Source organism: Neodiprion fabricii, chromosome 3 (assembly GCF_021155785.1).
Source record: "Neodiprion fabricii isolate iyNeoFabr1 chromosome 3, iyNeoFabr1.1, whole genome shotgun sequence".
Taxonomy (NCBI): domain Eukaryota; kingdom Metazoa; phylum Arthropoda; class Insecta; order Hymenoptera; family Diprionidae; genus Neodiprion; species Neodiprion fabricii.
In genome coordinates, this window is record NC_060241.1 from 29,910,786 (window position 1) to 29,933,921 (window position 23,136).

The 23,136-nt window shown below is 42.8% G+C and overlaps 1 protein-coding gene across 1 annotated transcript in view; it reads left to right on the plus strand.

The window, feature by feature from the left end:
- The first annotated feature begins 1,742 nt into the window (after positions 1-1,742).
- LOC124177815 (ras-related and estrogen-regulated growth inhibitor-like) overlaps positions 1,743-23,136 on the plus strand; it is a 43,632-nt gene continuing 22,238 nt past the window's right edge. The window contains exons 1-3 of the mRNA XM_046560650.1: positions 1,743-3,424; positions 10,316-10,372; positions 18,125-18,201. Of these exons, the coding sequence (XP_046416606.1) occupies positions 3,364-3,424; positions 10,316-10,372; positions 18,125-18,201 (195 nt within the window). The 5' untranslated portion in view covers positions 1,743-3,363. The remainder of the gene's footprint in view (positions 3,425-10,315; positions 10,373-18,124; positions 18,202-23,136) is intronic.

The following is a 23,136-nucleotide window of genomic DNA, read 5'->3' on the forward strand; positions in this document are numbered from 1 at the left end:
ACTCTCCTAATCGTCCGTACGGTCTTTCAATTGTCAAACATCGCATCGATATGCTCCAGGAATTTTTCCATTCGCTGTACATGTGTCTATCTGTACGTGTGTGAATATTCAATTGCGTATTACATCGCAGTCAGAGAGTGGTAGTGATTATCATGCTCGTGAGCCGTCTACCTTGTCAGCTTCGAGTCCTCATACCGTGCAGTTGGATTCTATAATTAGAAAGCGAAACAGGAATTGGGAGAAATTAATTAGGAATAGACAGCTCAGTGATCCATCTGAGTCGCAGACGCGGAACGAATCGTGATTACTGATCTATAGGCACCGATCAGTGGTAATTTTTTCACACTCTTCATTCGGATCGAATGAATTACAATAGACGGCAGTTGGCTGCAAACGGTAATAATTAATCATTTTTCAACACTCCCGGGTCTTGTGCATCATTCCAGGAGCCACCGATAAAGCGAATAACTGAACTGAGGCTTTCACTTGGGCGTAATTCTTATCGTTAATTTGAATGCAAAGACTTTTGCTCATCGTGTTATATCGAGGAACGTGGATCAGCGAAGTGTTCAAAGAGTACGGGGTGCTCGTTATAATTAAAATGTCGAAATCAATTTCCGACTGCCCGTGATCGATCGACGCTGCAGCTGCTGCTGCTGCTGTTGCTGATGCTACCGTTGATCGGTGTACTCTCGCTGTTACGAAAGTCAAATTCGGTGCAATGATTTTCAAGATGTACCTGATGCTGTTAGAATTAAACATCAGTTGAGCTCAAACGTATTGAATATTCGAGATGTAATCATGTAGCAGCTGGCATCACAAACATAGACGTACATGTACGTGTACATTTGCCAGTTATGCCGCATGCAGGCTGCAGGGTGTTACACGCTATTTCAAACGGAGCCACATGATCCTTGCGCAGCAGCCCTTCCAATTATTTCTATTTCCGTACTTCTAAAGAAATATAGCGGTGCAAGCTTCCTCCGGAGTATAGACACGATTCGTTGAAACCATACCGAGGATGAACGAAACCTTGAGTTTCAAACCAAGTTGAGAATAGAAAAAAGAAATGGCTGCTTTTCAGAATCTTAATAAATTCTTTTGCAAGTAATGACAAAAACTTGAGAACCCTCGTAGTAAATGTAACATGAACTCGGCGGGGCAGGGGAAAGCTTCCGGCGGCATATGGTTTCACCTGAAGAATGCAGAATTTTAATGAAAAGTATAAAATTTTCATTACACGACCGAGTTAGCGAGTACAAGTAGGCGGTATCGTGATTCTACATTTAGTAGTAAATAAAAAAAAGAAAAACAACGAAAAATCACATATTACAAAGAGGAAAACAGGAAAATGGTAAGCGAAGGTGAATAAATTGAAAAATAAAAGGAAAACAGAAGAAAACGAACCGGTTAAAGATCGCGGAACCGCAGAGGCGTGATTACGGAAGGGAGGAACACCCCCCGATTAACGACCACCGGAAATACTCCAGCAGCTCGAGTGAGTACTTAGTTCGTATACTGGTTTTAAAGTGCGACGTCAATTCTGTACGAAACGATCGGGCTCGTCCGGTTCGGTATCGCGAACGCTCGCCGCCGCCGGGTCCTTTGCCGGTGACTCGCGAGCCTCGCGAGTCACTCTTTACCTGTTGCATTGCGCACCGCCAGAGACGCGGAGCGGAGCGGAGCGCATACCGGCACCGTCGGGCGCCACGGCGTGTCTCTCAACCTCCGGGTAGCCGGCTAGCCGTAATCCGACTGCGGCGGCGCGGGAGCGTTTGAGTTGCGCAGCGCGGACTGGCGCCTTAAGCGAACGAAGCGTGCGCTGGATATTAGATGGCACGCACAGCCTTGCGAGAGGCATTCGCCTGCCGCGTTGCGAGCGAGAGGGACGGTTCGCGATTGCGTCGCAAGAGTCGCGTCAGCCGAATCGTCCGACCGATGTTTCGAGTACCTGCTTCGTACTTACGCACCTTCTCGTCCGCATAATCCACCTGCCGTTGTCGCCGTTGCCGCTGTTCGATAATCCTGAGTTGTCGGTGTGAGGTGTGCCTTGTGCCGTTGGTTCAAGCGCGGTCCGCCCGGGCACGTGCTTCTTCTCCTCGGAATTACCGATCGGCAATTTCGAACGATTATAAATCGAAGATTCGCCCTTTGTCGCGGAGACGGCGAGACCTTATCGTCGCACATGTTACAGACGCTGGCAGCGATCGAGCGACGTACGTAAATACCGTTTCACAACAGTGCCTCGTGTTGTGTTGTATCATCCTCGACGAGTGACATTTCCGTCCCACCCACCTAGATCGCGTATACGTTTCGTCGTCGGATGAACGCACCTTGGCTCCGCAACCGCGCACGCTCATTCAGCATCCAAACGCGAATGGACCAAGTTCGAGAAGCGGCGTGACGCTGGCTTTGACACCGCGCCGGCTTTTACCAGTCCGTAAATTTTTACTTATTGAAGCTTGAGAGCTACTTATTGACGTCGCTGTTCCCGTCGTATCCTTCAATCGCCTGGTTTTAATACAAACTTTTAATTTCCGGTGTGCCGTCAAACGAAAAGAGTGTGTGGGAAATCAGTGAAAAGTGAAGAAAGTGAAGTGAATCAGTGAGGAGCAAAGAATAACTGAACGGTGGGAATTTTTTCGCGCGTTTAACTCGAGACTTGTTTGAACACGGATTTCGCGTTGATCCGGCCGAAAGACACAGCGGTCGCGTAAGTGATTGTCAATTACGCAATTGGCTCGGTTATTGTGTTATTAAGTATGCGTTTGGTAAACAAGGCGTTTAACTGCCATGTAAGCACGTCGCGCTCGTCGGGGTGCTCGAGACGCGTTATTTCTACTTGGCGTGACTTTCGCGTTATGCTGACGCCAGACATCATCAAATGCTAAGTCGTGTATTATAAATAAATATATATATATATGTATAATGTACCGAGAACCAGGAACTTGTAATTTGCTGGCGACACTGCACCGCGTTCGAAATAATTACCTCTATTCGTGACTCAAGGTAGGTAGGTTGGTTGGTTGGTTGGTTGGTAGGTTGGTGTATGAGAGTTCGCCTCGAGTTCTCCATACCTGTCCGAAGTCTATAAATTGCCGGCACGCTGCTGGAACGGCGCTTCCTTTATAAATAGGTCAGTGCCCTGGATCAGTGCGTATAGTACAACGAACAGGACGACAAAATAATGTGATCGATAAATATCGGTGAATCCTACGCGAGAGAAGATTTCCTTTTTAACGCTACCCTCCTACCAACGATAATTAATCACCGCTCCACACTCGACGCTGATTAAGAACTACAGATAGAATGCGCCCACGTGACTCAAACGATACTTGACCACAACCCCATCTCTCCTGGTCGATGACAAACGTCAACAGGATCAGGGTGGTCGTCCTCGGCGGCCCCAGAGTCGGCAAATCTGGTAAGTAACGCTCGTTGAACTTTTCGCTTCTCGTACTCTGAAAAACGAACGATCGCAATTCACTTGGACCTCGATCTCATTGATTTTGTATGTATGTTTGATAGTTGGGCAAATACTTTGTTCTAATGAAAAAAGAATAATTATAAGATGTGACGGTAACAGCGATCTCAAATACCAGTATCATATTTTGAACCTGAGCAGTACAGATAACTACTACTAATAAGTAGCATAAAGGGATAATATCGGCAGAATCAGTAAGGAGAGACTATCATTTACGAACCGGTTCAATTCTGAAGACAGCTGCCTGTAACTTTTGTGACACCGATTTTAGCGAACTAGAAATCAAATAACAAGTATTGAGTAATAAGAGAAAACGGACGTTGAAAGAAAGCAAGCTTTCCTCCAGTTTCCTATTTTTAACCTAACAGGTTGTGGGAAAACAGTTTACTTATTCCATATTTGTGTAACTCAGTCCTTATGGTAAGATATTACTTGGTAATTGAATCAGAAAAATTGTGGGACTGAGAACTCGATTCAAAGTGTGACTGTTAAATTTTATTGAGGTTGTAGATATACCCACGCCTCGAAGTCAGGACAAGTGTTAATTGTATGTGAAACGAAGTGCTGGTTCAATAGCTCGGGCTAAGGGGCTGCAAGAATGTCGAAATTCTGGTATACATATAGCTATTATAGCATGTCCCGGAAACATTGGTAAAAACTGATACGGACGAATGTCTGCTGCATCTAGCCTAAAATTTTACCGTAGTGCATCATATACTGGATTTTACTACGTTTTATTGTTGCTGCATAACCATAAAACCTCTCAGGAATAACAATCGAATCGCGAGTCCCGTATACTGATTTATTATACATATAACATACATTATAAACTGAGAACTGTGGATAATATACTTATTAGCAGTTCTAAAATCTGATGAACTATCAACGGTGAAGGTGCAACTTGAATATAAATTATCACGTTTAACATTCAAATTCAATTATGGTCTGTGATTTTTCTCTCTTGCCTCTTTCATAATCAATATTCGAGGTCCCATATTGATGGTTTCTTCATATTCAATTTTCCACGTGATTACACGATGTATATTTATATTCAAAGATAAATCCTGCATCGTACAGATTCGTTTATTCTTTTTTTCTTTCGACTCTTCAGCAAACGAATGAAATTTGTTCTTCTTTGACGATCACGTCGGTACCTACTTTCTCGTTCATTACACTCCCACTCATTTAGAGATTAGTGCGGCACTAATTTTTCCGTCGAAAGTGAAGAAAGAGGTTCTAGATGTTTAGAACTCATTTCAGTTCGTTCGTCATCGTAGTTGTGCGTGGAGCAATAAAGAAATTTCAACACACGAATTACCGCGTCGTGATCATTAGCTGGACATGAGACATCACCGCGCACGTTCTCCAATGAAATTTAGCAAGCGTTTAAAGCTCCTCACCTCTGTAAGCTCCGTAAACGTAATCCCCGCTTTAGCGCTCCCATACGTATCGTATAACCGATCCCTGAGCGTCTCGTATAAGACCCCCCCACAGGGGTTGGTGAGTCCCTAAAAGTGGCGTGAATCTGACGTGAAATTAGGATCTCCGGATGAGCGATCGAATGTCGCCTTGTGCACAGTCGTCGGCTGGCCGAGCGCAGGATACGCAGTCTGAGCCCAATAGTCCGTAAAGGGTGCTCCCGACGGCAGGTAGGGAGATGCAGACATCCGATATCCATTTGGAGTACGGAGTATTATGGTACCTACTGCCTCCTGTCCGCATTAAGCCAAAGTTTTAGGCCCAAAATTCCACACATTTTTCTTATTTCAATGGTTATCGACGCCCCGCGTTCCCTGCACTCAGCGGACCGATCGTTTTTGTGACTCCGTTCAACCACGGGGTCAAATTGGTCTTACATTAGTTGGTGAGTCTCGAGAGCCGAGCATTCCGAACCTGCAACCGCTGCCGAACACCTTTATCACCTTTCGCTGCATGTCCTCGTTAAATACCTTTCCAGGCTTTCGTTGCTGCTGACCCTGGCCCTGACTTTACCGCTCTGTCTATATTTAGAGAACGGTGTTTTATAGCTAGTTTCGATTTCACCGTACGTTGACTTATCTCCGGAGCCTCGGGACCGCGTTGTTCGCCATATTCTTTGCCGATTGACAAACTTTTCTTATCGTATCGATTGCCGTTTGGCAATCTAGAAGAGTTGACGCAAAATCAATTCCAAGAAGAGAATCGATACCTACCTCATAAAAGTCAGTAATTCCCGCAGGCGATGATGCTTTCGACAAAAGGAACTCGTTGACAGTTATTTCCTATAATCACGTGTTTACTTCATGCGAACTTAACGCATTCGATATTATACATCCTAGTACCTCGACCATAAGACCTGACTTCCTCTTCAACACAGACAGACTCGGATGCAGTTTAAATCTACATTACAGTTCGTGGTCCCGATGGACCGACGATTGGTCTTAACCCAAGAACCCAGTGCCCTGTATTCGATTATACTAGTCGATACTCTGGTAGAGATTGTCAATACGCTAATTAGCGGTATAATTAAGCTGCGCCGGTAAGTTTTTTTCACGTCGCGGCTTCAGTGCTGCTGCAGCAAGTGCAGAACCGCAAGCGTGTTCTATAGGCGATCTCATTTCGAACCGCTGCGACCACGCTATCATTCGTTCGTTCCGCTGCTCTTTAGATCGGATCGACTACAAGTGTACGTAGTAGGTAGGCGGTTTCTACGGGGATTTCTTGCAACCATCCTAAGCCTTTCAGCTTCACAACTACTTATTTACTCCCTTGCTTTATACGATCGTTCGTCTCGTCTCGCCTCGCTTGAGTATTTGGCAAACATTATATTCACCGCGGCGGCTATATTTGCAGCGTTATTTGCAGTCGGGTGTGATAAGATAAGCGACGATGAACCAGGTCAGAATTTCTCTTTCGGCTAAAGTCAGTTTACTTTGTTTTAATAAACATTGATTACACTGAAGCTGTACTGTGCGATTTTAGTTTCCAAAAATTTCTCGTTCATTGTCACTAATTCTGCAGATTTTATATTGATGAAAACAAATCATTGCGGTAAATTATACTTGCAATCTACAGAAATGATATGGTTTATTTTCATGATTATTCAATTCCTTGCGATGGAGACTATAAATGGTTAATGCACGGTTTAATTCACATAGTATTCCTTTATGTATTTTCAGTCACCGTTCCAATTGTAATAAATCGTTCCTACAACTCGGATGAATAGCTCAATGAGAATAATATGTTTCTACACAATTCAATATTTATTGAACTTTTATTATCGATAATACATTTTCATTGAAAATATATTTATACAGCTGCTGTCAAGTCCTGCTAATTGGCCAGATGAAGCCAAACATGTGTCGTACATAATATTATATGTATACGCTATAAGCTTATTTTCGTGACATCAGCAGAAAATTTTTTCATCTTGTTTTCAACTCGGTCTTAGTTAAATGCGTAGTAAACAAAGCCGACATTTTTTCTGGAGTTGCAGAGTTCATCAGCGTATCTTGATTAGATAAGACTCACGGTATCCGGAAATAGTGACTTGAGGAGTCGAATTAAGATGCTGTGCATCCGCTGATCATACGATCCTGGCATCTCGGGATTAGCAAAACGAGTAGAATATCATGAGAAGTTAATGGTGAATGTCGTGAAGAATGTTTGAAAATTGGCTTGTTCAAGAAAAAAAATCTTTCGCCGAAAGTTTACTCGAGTTTTAGAAAGCTTTGAAACGAAACAGAAGGAGTTAAATTTTGTGATCTGCATTTGTAAAAAAAGGTACTAGAAACAAAATTTCATGACTTGAAAAACAAGCTCAGTTCCATCCTAACAATATCACTTTCTTAATTATAATTATATACCGAGACATTTTCCCTACGGAGAAGATCAATAAACGCGAGCGGTCAAGAACTCGGGATGCTGCAAGGTAGAGATAACCAGTTATCGGTAAACGAGCAAACAAACCGCGTGTAGCTGCGAGAACTAGCGAGCCGTATAATTATCCAAGCTGGTACACACACTCCCTGATTTGAATATGGAAGTCTCGTCAAATATATTTCGACCCTCGCTGCTTGCCCGTACAGCTTTGCGGATAGTGATACAGGTATCTATATCCATGCCATTGCATAAAGCTGCAAGGTGCAACGCGCACCGATTTGACCTTTGCCCTCGCGAGGTGCCCGTAGTCACGATCGTACGTCACGTGGCATTTTCCAGTTTGCCTCACAAAATGAACCGAATGAATTTTTATAAACGAAGTAATACGACCGACCACGGAACAAGGCAGAGATCACAACTTTTCACAAGTTTCAAGCTGGGCGTAAAATAAATAATCAAAACATTTACTTGGCACAAGATTTATAGCTCCGCGCAAGCTCCCGTTTTACTTGGCACAGGATTACATTTAATCGGAATGCTCGATTCAAGAATCATTGGAGTTCAATTGTGTGTATCCAAACGGGATACGTGCCCGATAAAGTTTTAGATCGCACATATATCTTGGCGGTGTTCGAACGGGATTCTCCGAAAACCTAATTATCCTCCCGAAGTAAGCGTATCGCGTGAATTTCAGTGTCCTGCCTCGTTTATTTACATAGTCGCAAGCGGAATCAATTGTAAAACTGGCATCGGATAATGTACACAATTTCTTGTTCGATCAGTTTTTCCACTGTGAGTATAACAGAGCGTATTTAGTATCAACCGCGGACGGGTATTGATAACACAGATTTCAAGAAGCGTGGAATCGTTCGGCTTTCAGACGACCGCAGTTATTACTTGTACAGATGTATTTTTCGCTCTACCTGCAGCAACGCCGCAAGTATTTATGCTGCCATTATCGGAGTTTATGCGTATAATATATCCCGAACCACACCTTGGGCGAAATATTCCTGCAACACACACCAAACCTCGTCTCGACTTGACCTAACGAAATTTTAACTTCGCACCTCCGTATTCGCTAACCGCAGACACTTGGCTACGTAACCACTTTTGTGCCGGCATTCCTCGCTTCAAAGGGTAAATATCTCTTCACGGAAGACCGAAAAAGTAATTTCACGAACTTTGAGTCAGCTTCAACGCCCGCCGTGGAGTTAAATTTTGAATTAAAAATACTCGAAATTCACGAGTTCGATGTTAATAGTCTACTTATAATTGCGGCTAATCTGCCATGTAATAAGATTACAAAACTTAATATTGAATTTTTTCAATTCTTATAGATTATAGTAGAATTAGAACGCGTTCAAGCACGACGACCGTACAACGCGTCACGCCAAAGTTGTTACGTTATTCTACCAAAGCACACGTAATTAATCTGCAGTGCAATGCGTTATCGCATTTTTCTTATTATCTTTTATTTTTTTTAACACCATTCTCCGTACAAGGCGAACGTGCATTTTACACGAGATGTATTTCCTACGCAATCTGCTTTATATTTGCGCTTGGAGCATTAGCTTGCGATTACAATCGGTATCAATGCGATGGTTACTTTGAAGCGTAAGGCATCTAACGTGAACCTAGGTAGGTATACAACTTTTTTTTTCCTGTCTAGTAATCATACCCGTCGTGGCAACACCTAAATACTCCCCGCGAGTTTTTCTCATGATCTATGATGCCGCTGTGTGTAGGTAGGCATTAAAATATTATCCGTAGCAATGCAATGTCACGGTTAAATCGTGAACCGATCACCGCAAATCATCCGCTCTTTTGGAGGTGTTACATTGCCGGACCGTATGTAGTGTACAGCGTGTAATTACCTTCCGATAAGGGTTCATGATCGGTACGTGTGTGCAATTTTCTGCCTTCAAAGAATGAGGAAAATTGCAGGGCTCCGACTTAAAGTATCGTCGCGCAACCCGCGGGGAACTCTCTCGTTCGGTAAGAGGGAAAGAGGTTCAGGAACAAAAGGAGGAAGTTGCGCAAAAAGTTACTCGCTTCCTTTGTCATATAGTTGCAGAGTTTCAAGTCCGACACGCATCACCGAATCCGCGCAACTAACGATGTCAAATAATCTTCTTCTCTCTGACTAAATTGAGATCATCGTACCTGCGTATGAATTTTGACAGCCAGCATCAAGAAATTTTGTACCTCCATGTATGAGTTAGAAAGCGTATCTGTGTACTGACAGAAGCGTTGGCAATACGTATTGGAGGAACGTTACTCATTTGCGCATCGTTAATGCCTCATCTTGGCGTAAGATTGGCAGATAATGAACTCTTTCTGCAGCGTCGTAAACTTTCCGTGAACCGGTAAATTGAGATAGAGGAGAGATACAACTTTCCACTCACCCGCGACGCCCCCTGCGAGTTCGCCAATCTCGGTATATTCTCTACGTTCGCACGAGTTGGCTTGGCTGGCTTCAGAGCGGCGGTGCAACGCGAACAAGAACTTCTCTCCAGCGTTAAACGATTTACAGATGCTAACCGACCGCCGATACTCATTCTAACGATAGGTTGCCACTCGCATAAAACCGTATAAGGCGTGTGCTCGGTGAAAAAATGTCGGAAAGAAAATCGAAAATGATAAAAACAACAAGGTGAATTTGCATGTAAATCCCCAACGTTCACCTGCAAATACGAAACTGCATATTCAGACGAAAGGAAAGTGTCAATTCTCGTCGATATACCGATGAGAAGGAAAATACCTTACAGACTCTGCAAATGTACAACAATTAAACTTTCTACTAAATTGTAGTCACAATTGTTCGTGGTCGAATTTTTTATAGAAATTCAGTGATAAGTTTGCTTCGAAACTTTGAGGTCCAGATCAATTTCGTCCCCCCAATACCGATGTCGAATTTTTAATGTTCACGCACGACTCAAGTGACTAAATAATCGTTGATCTCTGTTTCAGCGGTGGTTGTCCGATACCTGACGAGGCGATACATCGGCGAATACAGCTCGACGAGTGGTGAGTAAACGTTTTTTTTAATTACCCTCAGTAATTAACGGAATGAATGGAATCCCAAAGAAAAGAAATAGAAATCGAATAAAGTTGGAGGAAAGTTAAAGTAAAGGGAAATAACCTGGCGTCACACCGAATCCTCAGCTTTCAAGTTTTTTCTGCTTTAATAATTATAAATTTAATTATTTAAAAAAAATTTTTTATTCATTTCTCGTGGAAGATTCAGAAAAAGTGGACATTATATGCGGAGTCGATTCGAATCTTGGATACAGCCATATAATAACTCGTGGACTGAGCTAGTCGATCTAGTTTTTTCTCTCGGAGGCCGGACGGTGTTACTTTATTGGAATGCGCGCGATGTGCTAGCTGAAGTCAGTGGTGGCCAGCTATGGCGATGTGCAAGCGTAAAATTGCCGCTTTTTTTTGCGACATTTTAGACTGCCTTGATACTGATGCCTCTGTGTACAATGTTCGGTTGTATCACAATGCTCTCGACTATTCGAAGAGTTCTTAGCGTGGGTGGGACGGGAACTCGAGATATTCTAGAGTTTACACTTAAATTAACGAGTACCGAGATCGACGAGTTCGTAATTGCTGGATTATCTCGACTCGAGATAATTCCCATGGAGGGTGAGATCGGGACTCCCGCAGCAGCCGTGCATTCGTGTTTCTCAAAGTGCTAATTGTTTATATATTCAACCACTTCTTACACACCCTATAATGAAACAATGGAGCAAATTGAAGCGCGCGTATATAGGCTCAAGGATGTGAAAATACATAGTACCAGCTATTTTTCTCCAACGTTCTAAGGCGATCAGCTGTGAAGAAATTGTAGAAGAAGCTTAGACAATGTTAAAATCATGCGCTTTGTCAAGTTCGCGATATACTTGAGACTGGTTGATGATTTTCATTCCGTTCGTTCCACCGTGGATAATAACGGTTTAAAACCGGTTCAATTCAAAGGTAATCGTTTTGAACCAATTCAAAGTGAAAAAAAAAGATTCGACGTTCTAGTTGCGAATTTATGTTGCAGCTTTTACAGTATCAATAGTCGATCATTTCGGATGACGAACCGTTGCTGCAGTGCCAAATCTATATGAGACGGAATTAATCAATCTTCACACTCTTCGCGCATCACAATTGTCACCTGCCGTTTCAAACACGGCGAGAGGTGTTAGAACGACAACGCTAACTAATATATAATATATCGATGAGAAATTTCTTTCAACCATAAGCGTGTCAAAAAGTCAGTGGTTTTCGTTTTTTATTCTATTCTTTTTTTCACGACACAAATTTATTTTCCCGAAATTCTATTTTCGTCGAGCTACCTGTCCCATTAGCGGCACCTTTAATCTTATATCATAGAGTTTCGTCTTGTCTTCCTAAAAATGATTGTTGAGTCTAGCGCGTAGCTCTTGCGGTGGCAAAGTTGAATGAGTATAACGTGACCGTTGTTTCACTGGGAGCGGTGAAACAGACTCGCCGCAATGGCAACACCCCGGGTGATGCATGTAATATCCTTTATTGAAGATACTATACATCTGCTATAATTCACAAGGCACGCGTTGTAAGTTGCATGTTGAAACTTTAGTGCACAGCACGACCCTTCTGAGCCCGGCACCATAAACTATTTGCAAATGACAGTGTAGGAACCTGATTTATGACTAAACTTGCAGCTGCAGAAATATTGGTTCAGATTAAAAATGTATTTATAGTAACCATTTCTTTCGCCAGTCTTTTCCCGTCCAACCGGTTGGAAATATCGCGTTATTATACATACGTGTCGGTTCAAGGTCCTTCGAAATTTAAGGGTACCCATCAGCTGGTGGGCATGTTACATATAGCTCATTGGAGGGGGAGGCGTGCCGCATACCCCGCGTATAAATATCTCTCCAAAAAAACGCTCGCGGAACTTGGATCAGCTACGATGATAATTCGAGGTTAGCTTACGGCATCGTTCGACCCTTCGAATTACCGGACTCGTAATTAAGATTGGGGAACGCGAGGTCTGACCACTTGAGGATATAAAACAAACACCTACGTCTTCCGATTTCCTGCGTTGTACCAATTCTAAGAATAGTCCTCGTACGGCACTAAGTCCACTTCACTCCAGGCTTCCATATACAATTAACCAGTCTTCGTGTCTGGTTCAAGTTTCCTTACCATCGACATGTCGGCCCGTTCTTCCTCCATAAAAGCACTTGCACCATCGTCACTCCGCCTGCGGACGAATCCACGGTTCGAGGATTCGTATGTCAGGCTGGTAGGTGCGCGTTAGATTGTATTTTTCAACCTGGGATCCACGTTGCGGTTCGGATCTTTGACAACTTCTCGTTAATACCGATTACCACGAAGGCATCAGAACTTCCGTTCAGCTTCATCCGTGGCCTACTGACGGTCTTCGACCGGCCTGACGTTGCTCACCATTCAATCCCGATTGCGAGTGTGTACACGTACCGTCGATGCCCATTGTGTAACCCATGACGCGCAACGACTAATTCGATTCAATTAGCCTGACAGGTTACACGAACACGCGTCGGAACAAGCTGTACAACGATAAAATGGTGAGATTACCAGATTTCAGAGAGCCGCGTGGTCTGCGCGCGTTCGAAAGCTCCGGTTCAAGGCTTCCGAGCGATAATTTATTGACTATCGCACGGCGGAGGAGAGCATCGACTAGGCTTCGGGCAGTGCAACGGCAGCACCAGCAGCAGCAACAACTCTCGGCGGAAAGGCTTAGATCGGAGGAGCTGATAACGAAAAATAAGTAAATGAATAAATAAATAAATAAGAGGCGTGCTGCGGCGTTTGCAGGCACGGCGGAAAGAAATGAAGTGGAAGGAACAGCCCGCAGAATGCAGATCTCTCTCATAACTCACCCGAGCATTTGGTGCCTCCGCGGGGACCTTACGATCGTAATGTTCACCTCCCGCAGACGCCAAGTCGATCCGCAGCTCGGTGAACGAACGAGGATCCTGATCCTGGGGAAGAAACTTTTCGTATCGGGGAGCCGGCCGAGTAATTGGTCAATCCGTAATTGCAATTGTCCAAGAACTGGTTGCGCCTCTGGGTCAGTGGGTGACTTGCCACGGGACGCCAGTGTTCGACCGGGTTTAATTCTTCGCTTCCACATCAACGCCGACGAAGTTCCACTTCGCGTTTCTATCCGTAACCGACGCTGAGCGTTGCCTCGATGCTGAAACATCCAGCCGCGTAGCGTGCGCGTGATTATTTCACCTCCGGTGTGTAGATGCGGACGCCTTCGGAGTGTTTTGAGAAAAATCGGAATGCCTATGGGAGCGTCGAGGGTGAGGAAGAAGCCCCGGTGTCAACGCCCCGTGGTTTCGTGCAGCGATCAGCTCGCCGAGGCGTAGGCCGGGGATTTTCTTGACCTAGCAATTACAGCTCTCGGACCGCCATACAGTGCGGAGTGCTCCAGGGGGCTGGAATCATTCGAGTGTGGAGAAACTGCTTATCGATTGACCGGACTCTCGGTTGAGTATTTGCCGGAGGATTGCAACGCGATCGAAAAAGTTTAATCTCCTTGTTGGAGAATCGATCGTTATAGCAGCTTCGCTAATCCTTTGCCGATATACGATTCTCCAATACGTATCGTATTGCTACGGTGCGAGGAGGGATCAACGTTGCGTTTTTCGTTTCGCGAGCAGCTTCTATAAGCTTCGACTCCGCGCTGCGCAGGAGAAACGAGACCGAATCTTTTCGTCTTCGGCTTTGGAAGTGAGGCAGCTGCCCAGACGGTGTAACAGAACCACGTTACCGCGTGTACCAGCCTCCCGAGATCTACTATTATTTCGATCTCGATTAACAATGCAAATTTCTCCCATCTCCGCTTATTGCGTGGAATAATTCTAGGTAATGATTTAGAAAGCGAAGTTTGCATTGTGATCTGGACGCTGGGAACGCGCCGTCCACGACTGATCGACAAGAACCAGCCAATTATTGGACTTTACTTTCCGTTGTCTCTATTCGAGCAAACTCGCTTATCCGACATCCGGATGTATTTGCATCTATTTGCGTACGCCAGCTTGGCACCGCACTTTTGCAATTTTCCTGCACTTTCCTCCACACCGTACAATTCAAATTACGCACGAGCGGTGTGCAGGGCGCATCGTATAACCGGCTCTTTTTTTTCCGTACCATACTTTATAGTTCAATCACGCTTGAGGAACTTTAGTTATGCCCTTTGCTCGATCGACTAGGTAAAACGTGGCTCGGCTCTGACGCATCGATACCTCGCGCATGTCCAACCGTGTATAGTATACGACTTTACAAGGTTCAAGATCACGTCGCGTTTCAATCCCCTGCACATACGTGTACCTGCAGCAGGTAGTGTACTTGGAGAAGGCATCCTCTCTCCGATCCGTTCTCCGTGCATTGGGTGAATAAATTGCATCTGAATTTTTGTTTTTCAACAAGTTTGACGTAATATGCCAAGTGAGAAACTGCCTTGTTAGTCGGGAAAACATTTCGTTCGCATATGTATAATAAGATAGCGTTACATGATTAACAAACGCTTCAAACGGGTACTTAACCTCTCCTCGCGCTTACACCCACGTAATTTCTCGTTATCGTCGTCGCGGCAAACAAGAAATATCTACATATTAGTTCTAGGATGAAAAATGAACAAGACAAACCACACTTTCTCCGCAATTTACACATTTCCTTCGGTCTGTATTGTGCTTGCATGTGTACACTATTATAATACGATGTAAACACGACTGTTTTCTTCTCTCTTCTTCTTCCTCGAATTTTATATTTAATTATCTTACGATTCTCTTTATTTATTGTTTCTTTCCCCTCAACCTCAAACAGAATCCCGCCCACCTAAACGTTATGACTATTGTTTCGAAAGCAAATCTTGTACCGGTCTTCGTTTTTCGACGCGTCCCACGTGGGTGATCCTTATCAAGAAAACGATTAAATCGGTGGTCTTCACTGCTGGCCGCATATTCCTTGCAGCCTCCCGGTGAGAGATCCCGAGTTCTTAGGATGCTTGTTACCGGTTATTTAGGCTGCACCATTGTGCCTTTCCGTTTGACTTTCCACCGTTACAGTGGAGTCATTAATTGGGTCGAACTAAAGAGCATTGTGCGACGATTGATGGCAATTCGGCTACACCGGGTTGCCTCATATCTTCGAGTATCGAGATCGATCCGAATAACGACAGTGGTGCGCGTTATATTTGCCAGAAATTCATCGCTTTCTAACCGTGTCAAGAGATTGAAATTTTGCCAACGATATATTTTACTGCGAATCAACCTGTCGTCCGTTTAAAATCTCACGCTTGTGTTCCACCATTGTCTGGTAATAAAACTTTCACGAAGGTAACGACCGTGGATATACACCTAGGTAGGTGCATAAGTGCAGCGACACACATGCATCTCAGCACGGCTGGTGCAGCATGCACGTACTGCGGATATCGGATACTGGTCAGAGTAATATAATATAACTACTAGTCTTTATTTGCTTGTTTCTGTAAGTGCGATCTTAATCTAACGAGGGAAGATCTTGTTTCTTGTACCTTGTTAAGCATATCCGGATTACTTCCGTACATATTGTCCGCCCACACCGTTGTGCGAAGCCGCGTTATGCAGATGTCGAGTAAATCTTGTCACCCACGGATATCTCTTCTGCCCGTGCAATTTCACAGCGCGAAATTGCACAGTCAACGAGAGAGGAGTTTTCAAAATTATTTTTCCTCCTTCGATATTTAATGAAATATAGGCGAGAGATTCCGTTGAAGGGAAAAACTGCGAGGCGAAGAGACGCCAATGCTGTACGGAGGACCCGCGCCGCAATCTTTATTGCACCTTTTATTTTTCTTTCTCCCCGCGATTGCAATAACGGTGACAGTTGAATTAAAATATCATTGCAGACGGGCTTCGCGGTTTCGTATCTCCATACAATTCGCGGTATGGTGCCTGAACCAAGTTCAGTCCAGTAATTTCGTTATGACGCGATAACGGAATTCAACGCGCATCTCTTGCCTGCAATTGCTGTCTTCGCAGAAATCATGCTGACAGATGGCAACGCACTCCTGATTATTTTTGATTCGCTTTTTCCTTTCATGCTGTTTCATTTTCGTCTTTCTTCGAACGATGAACACAATCCCAGTACGAAGGAAATGCTCGATAGTATGCGATTGAATGGATTGGCGTAAAAAGGAGCCGCGTTTTCTCCGGTAATTTACTTGCTCTGGAGTAAAAAGAGCTTTTTCACATTGGTTTTGAACACCGCGTACGAAGTATTGGAAAAGGGCTGTCGAGCTCCTCGCTAACTTCTTGAAATCTCACAGCATTTAAGTTTTTTAAACTTGAGTAAAACGTTGTTCTATTTTCCTCCTTTAACGACCCTTCCATTGTCGATCCTCACAGTCCGACTTTACGGAGCGAAAGTTCAGTTACTCTGAGATCGGATCTAATGGCAGAGCTGTACTCGTACTGGCTGAGGTGATAGCGCAGCTGATTCAAACTGTCGCGCTCGGATGCCACGTTTACACATAACGTGTAATACAAACGTATTGCATGCACCTCGCTTCTACTTTACTTTTACGATGCGGCCGATGGATAATCTGTCCGTCTTCATACCCGGGCACGCATTAAGTCGTAAGGCCTTCGCCAGCTTAATCGACTTGCAACCATCTCTTTGCGATTCGTTTAGCCAGTTTACCCGCTTCTTAAAATACGTCATCACTGCCAATACTGAGTTTCTAGCTTTCTTTCCATCTGTGTTACCTTCTCGTCGTTTCATCGCTCGATCAAAACTTGCCGACATTAAAATAGCGACGTGTAGCAAAGCTTCGGAGACACGACGGAGAAATTCATTCCAACCTATATATATATATACATACGTAATTAACATTCAGTTATTTTCGGTAAATACTTTGTAAACGTCCGGTAGGTGGGGGAGAAAATTCTCATACAAGATGCGTTACGCTCCAATTAGGATAATTAAGGTTATATTTTCGTATGCATAGGAATATCAACGCCACGTATTCCGGATGGTCGAAATGACCCCGGAGCGCGTGGCCGCGGTAGTAATTAACGTTTACCCGATGCTCAAGCCTCGATGCATAACGTAACGCGTAACGGAAAAAATGGTGTCACCTTGCGGCTATCATTGTGAACGCGAGCTGCAATGGGATGACCTAAATTTTCGTTAATAACCACGCGCGCCGCCCTGCGCTTGCACGCGGTGTAAGACGCGCGTGTATCGGAATCATCCGAATGGTTCAAAAACCGATAATATGTAGAAATATAAAGTACGTCTCTGGGACATTCAACTTGAGAGACAATTCACGCGGCACCATCAATAGCCACATTTCTCTTACATTCGTGCATATTTTGTTAATACACTGTTTTGTTCGGATAACTTGAGCAACTGACTGACAGTGCCGCTTCAACGAAATAGCTCAAATAGATAACCATAAGTCTTCTTCATACTGCGAGTAAAAAGTTATCGTCCATCGTTCCGTGCTCCTTGCGTATCCCTAAAGGAAATTACGTTTCATCCATTAAAACCCCTTCCATGTACCATAAAGTTCCTAATGTCGATGATGCTTTGCTTAGCGTTAAAAGATTTATAACTAAGAAAACGAAGGATCGGTTATAAGACTTGAGAGGGTAATCTATTATGGGCAGTGAATTATATTGTTTCTTATTTTATTTTAATGGTTATACCTGCGTGTACTCAGCGCGGAATCCTGCACGCTCGCTTATTATATATATTATGTTGCAGATTTCCTCTACCGCCACAGTGTCACTATTGATAACGTTGCCACTGAAGTCGAGATATTGGATACTTCCAGGTGCGAGGTAAGTTTCTGCTATTTATTTGAAAATTGAAACGTTTCCTGACGATCTCTCGTCACCTACTGTAGAGAATACTTGAAAAAAAAAATAATATTCATCAATTGTCTAAAAGACAATACACACCGAAGTTCATGACAGAAGTTCTAGCGCATTATTTTTCAATAAGAGGAATAATTATTGCCTTGTTGAGTGCGATGAAAAAATTCCTTCTCACAAGGAAGCGAATGAACCATCAGCCGCAACCGATCAAATATATATTACATCTTATCTCAAATCACGCATACACATTGTTATGTTTGAGATAGCAAAAAGGTATCGGCATGTAAAGGCAAAAGCAAAAAGCGAACGAACATGTTGCGGAGCTGGATCTATAAGCGCGTGGTCCGGTGCAGCAACGCGTGTAATAACGTCCAGTCGACACACACGACTTGCAACATACTTATATACATATATGCATATCGTTGATAGCCGGTCGTAATGGGAAATAACGAGCGAGGAGGATTTATCGATGCAATTCTCGCTAACAATGAGTTAAGCACACCGATCAGTGGGGAACGCTGATTGACAATACTACGTTGCACCGAGCTTGGGGGCACGAGTCTTAATAAGATGCTTGCACACCACCGATGCGGAGTTCATCGTTTTGTGCTCTGATAAATTGCGCTTGTATCACCAACATCTGTAAACCATTACCGCCGAACAAGGATTTGCTATCAAAATTTCAGTTACGAACCGAGTTAAGGAGGTTTGTTCGCCGAAAATCGATGCTTTTTATTAATGTCATTACAAGGTAGTCGTACATTGAGTATTCGTCAAATTATTGTATACTTAAGCTACAAAGATATTTTTAAAGGTACAAAAATAGAAAATACTTAAATTATAAATAATGAGCTTGTGTATTCTTCCGTCATTTCAAAGCGGTTTGAAATTATTAAGAATATAATAGATTCGTTTGATTTCACTCCGAGAATGCTCATTTTATTCATAATACTTTTTTCCTCGAAGACAGTGGATCAGTTTTTTTTCAGCAGGTACCACAGCATTGCCATTTGTAAATCATAATCAATATCGATGCAAATTTGTGAAATTGTATATTTAGCGGTTCCTTCATGATGAAAAAAATTGTTTCAGTAAATTTGTGTACAATAGTCTTACGAATAAAATTAGCCATCGTAGAGTGAAATCTAATGAATATAGAGTTTCAATAACTTTGAAGTGATTCGAAATTAAGCATCGTTACCTAAGCCAATTTTCACAATACCAATGATTTCTAATTCTGTGTTTTTGGATAAATCTTTGAAGCCTATGAATATGTAATGATTTGCCGATGATTCAATCTATGACTATCTCGTAATAATATCAATCCGAGGTATCGACTTTTGGTCAAACAACCTACGTGAAACATCGTAATGATACATTCTTATCTTATCAATTAACTTCTTTTTTAAAAGAATTCAAAGTGGATGTTCCAAACCCCATCGAACGTGAGGATAATTTCTTATTAAATTTTTTCCTTTTTTAAAACACATGCATTACTTTCCCTCACCCGCCGGAGGTAAAGGCGTCGCAGTTCTTCGTTTTCGAGATACATGCATGATGGTCGACGTACTCGTAAGCGTTGTCGTGGTTCAGTCAACACCTTTTTTTCAAGTTTCGGGCCTCGGCTCCGTAGGTTCTCAGTCCATCTTTTTACTATTTTCCCTTCAGACGTCCCGAGAATACGTGTAGAGGTGTGACGCGTTTTTCTACCGTGTATCTCGGATGCGCCGAGCCCCTCCGGAGCTCGTGGCGTAAAAAATTACATCGTTATACCACGCACGAATTTCTAAACTCATCCCGCAGCTCTTCACCATGGCCACTGTAGCCGTTAGAAAATATCTGTAACACTAGACTCCAGCATCCAGACGAGGAGGGGGACTGGAAAAAATAAAACGATTCGACACCATCGTCGAGGGAAGACTCTCGACCGAAAATGAGAGAGAATTAGTGAGGAGATTGAAGTTTGGGAAAAAATGTTCCTCCAGAATTCCTCTGTTGATGTTCTATGGTCCGGCTACTCAAGAAGCCAACTTTCCGAGCAAGGTGAAGAATAACGTGTGTATAGTCGTTTGCGTGGTAAAGAATAGTTAGAATAGTTGCAGAGATAGTACAAGCGGCTGGCTTCAAAATTGCGGGCATTCTTCCCGCAATAGACCAATAGAGTAAACGGTATCGAACAATTCCTCGCACTGTGGGAAACGTCGGACAAAGTACAATTTACGAAGGGAAAAAGATTTCAATACAGCAAGAAATCCGAACTTCAAGAGTAATTTGAACATAAGGTCTCCACAAACCTGGAGACGTTTGTTCAATCACAGTTGTTCACACGGTTAGACAACAGGAGTACTTTTAAAAGATACGAGAGTCTCCGAGAGGCGAGAGACGTACGTACGTACATAATGGTGACGAAACATGTGGCGTTGTTTACTTATTCATAGGTTAATGCACGTAAGCGTTATTTCAACTGTTAGGTAGTCTTGGTTCCTGACACTCGGTGTATACTGAAAACAATGCGTTACATGCAAAACCGTTCGCCTGGATGAATTTCAATGGTGCAGTTTCGTTGGAGCTACCGTGTCCGCGGCAGGTACACTCCGTGTCAGGATTAGTCTCCGAGGTACCATTATACGTGCCCTGTACGTAAAGGCTGGTGCACCCACACCCACGTCTGGAAGTACGTAGCATGAATAGGCGGGTAAATAATATTATGTTCGGAGAGAAACGCTATAAGCTCCTGAGAACTCATTGCGAGTTACCCACATTCGAATTTATACGTGATTGTTATTCAATTCAAACGTGCTAACGGTACCCGTAGTTTTACGCTATACGGGTGTATATACAGGCATCGTCTGTATACGTATATACACCTGTGCGTTGGTTTGTATACGATTTCTAAGCGGTAAAAGGTATGTATCTCCATGCTATAAAATACCGACGATCACTTACGACCGGTCCGCTAATCTCAGTATGTGTATGTATATATATATATATGTGTGTATAAGGTATGTTTCCGTAACTATTCAAAGCCTAATCTCCTGGCTACTGCAGGTTTAACTCCTTTGAAACGCCGTAGTTTTTGACACGCTACGGTGATTAGTGACTACCGCAAAGTGTATCTAAACAGACCCGTTGAGAGCCAACCTTTTCTTTATCAATGGTAGACGCATTAGAGCAATTCAGCAGGTAATCATTATACTGCGAGTATACTTTTAATAGATCTCTCGCTCATGTGGTATTAAGTAATCAGATATAAATACAAGGCACAAACTATTCTCATTCACTGTATTGTAAATACAACAAGCATGTATCGCAATACCGCGTATAAAAACTATATTTACCAAAGTACACTTGCTGCTAGTTTTTTTATCTATTGAAAAAGGTTAGCGATGTATTTTGGTCAAATTGTGTGACGAAATAGTGTTTCCGAATTCTATAGATTGCTCTAGAATCAGTTTGCTGTTGACATGATCGACGGAAACTGGTAATTGATGAAAACGATTCTTAACCAAATCTAAACGACAATTTGATTCGTTAATCTAGTATGGTTTTCGATAAGTGGACGATGTCCGACTTGAAGCCTTTGTACTAATTGATCTAATCTCATTCACCGAGAACCTCAATGAACCGACAATGAAACTGTCATTCAATTATTCCATATGCATTCTGTATGATTCAAAAATGAAATGTGGCGAAATGCATCAATCTTGTTATAAATTTGTAGAGATTCTACAGTAAGCTTGCGACGCTAGTTTACAGTTTTAACAGTGCGCACCTGGGCATGAACAAATTGTTCCGAACAACTCATGGAATCGAATGATTCGGTTGCACAAGTACCGAAGGTGTCATTTTCGTAGATTTGTTGGGGAATCTCTATGTCGTATACAAATACATCTACGATCTAACGGTTGGGATTATTCAGCAGGTACCATGGCATCTAATTTGAATAATACGTGAAGCCAGGCATTGTTTTCATACCTTCCGGCACTTTGCCACAAAGCAAACAGCGGACAGGAAAAAAAAAATTAATTACACGTGAAAAATCGTAGAATACTCGAAAGAAAACACGCGTCACAATATTTTTTAATTATTTTTCATACACGAACTAGTCTCGCGAATGACTATTTTCTTTGAAATTTTTTGAAGAAGTTGTGTATACCTGATGCATAGAAATATCAAAGGTATCGGGAAATATCTTGAGATTGCAAAATGACCCGATAATTCAATTTTTCTTCAAATAAGCAGATTAATCGGTCGTGGTTAATTTTTTTTTCTTTCTGAAATTGATTACGTCGTTCCGTGCTTTTTACGGGCCGTATACTATTTCTGTGTCACTAGGAAATATAACTGTAGGTTAAGCGCTTGTGGTTAGGCAAATCATTATGGAGTTAATTAAAACAGAGAATGAAAGCTCGGGACCTGCCACACATACAAATGAATTTGTAAGTAGGACACTTTTGCCACCAATTATAAGTCGTACTACTCATGTACATACACCTGTGATGATATATATACGTCTGTTAATTTATAGAATAGTATACATGCTCCGAGAAAGTAGTTTGATTATCACCACTATATTGAAAAAAAAACGTGCTTACGCTCAGGTGCGGTAAATGTAATTTTTAAGAGAAAAATTGTCAGGAGACCTTGTCAAATAGGTAAAATAATGGAAAACGTTCCAGTAGACCTCAGGAAATGAACAATCAATTGTCTTATTACTAACGGCACCCTCGTATGAATTCAGTTCTGCTCAATTCTCAATTGACTATACGTATAAGGTGTGCTCGAAATTGGCAATTAGTAATGATCTCAACGTAACGTTCGAACCGCTATTCACGTGAAATACATTTCTGCAGATAGATACTCCGAGGAATGTATTATGGCAGAGACCAAGAACCAGGT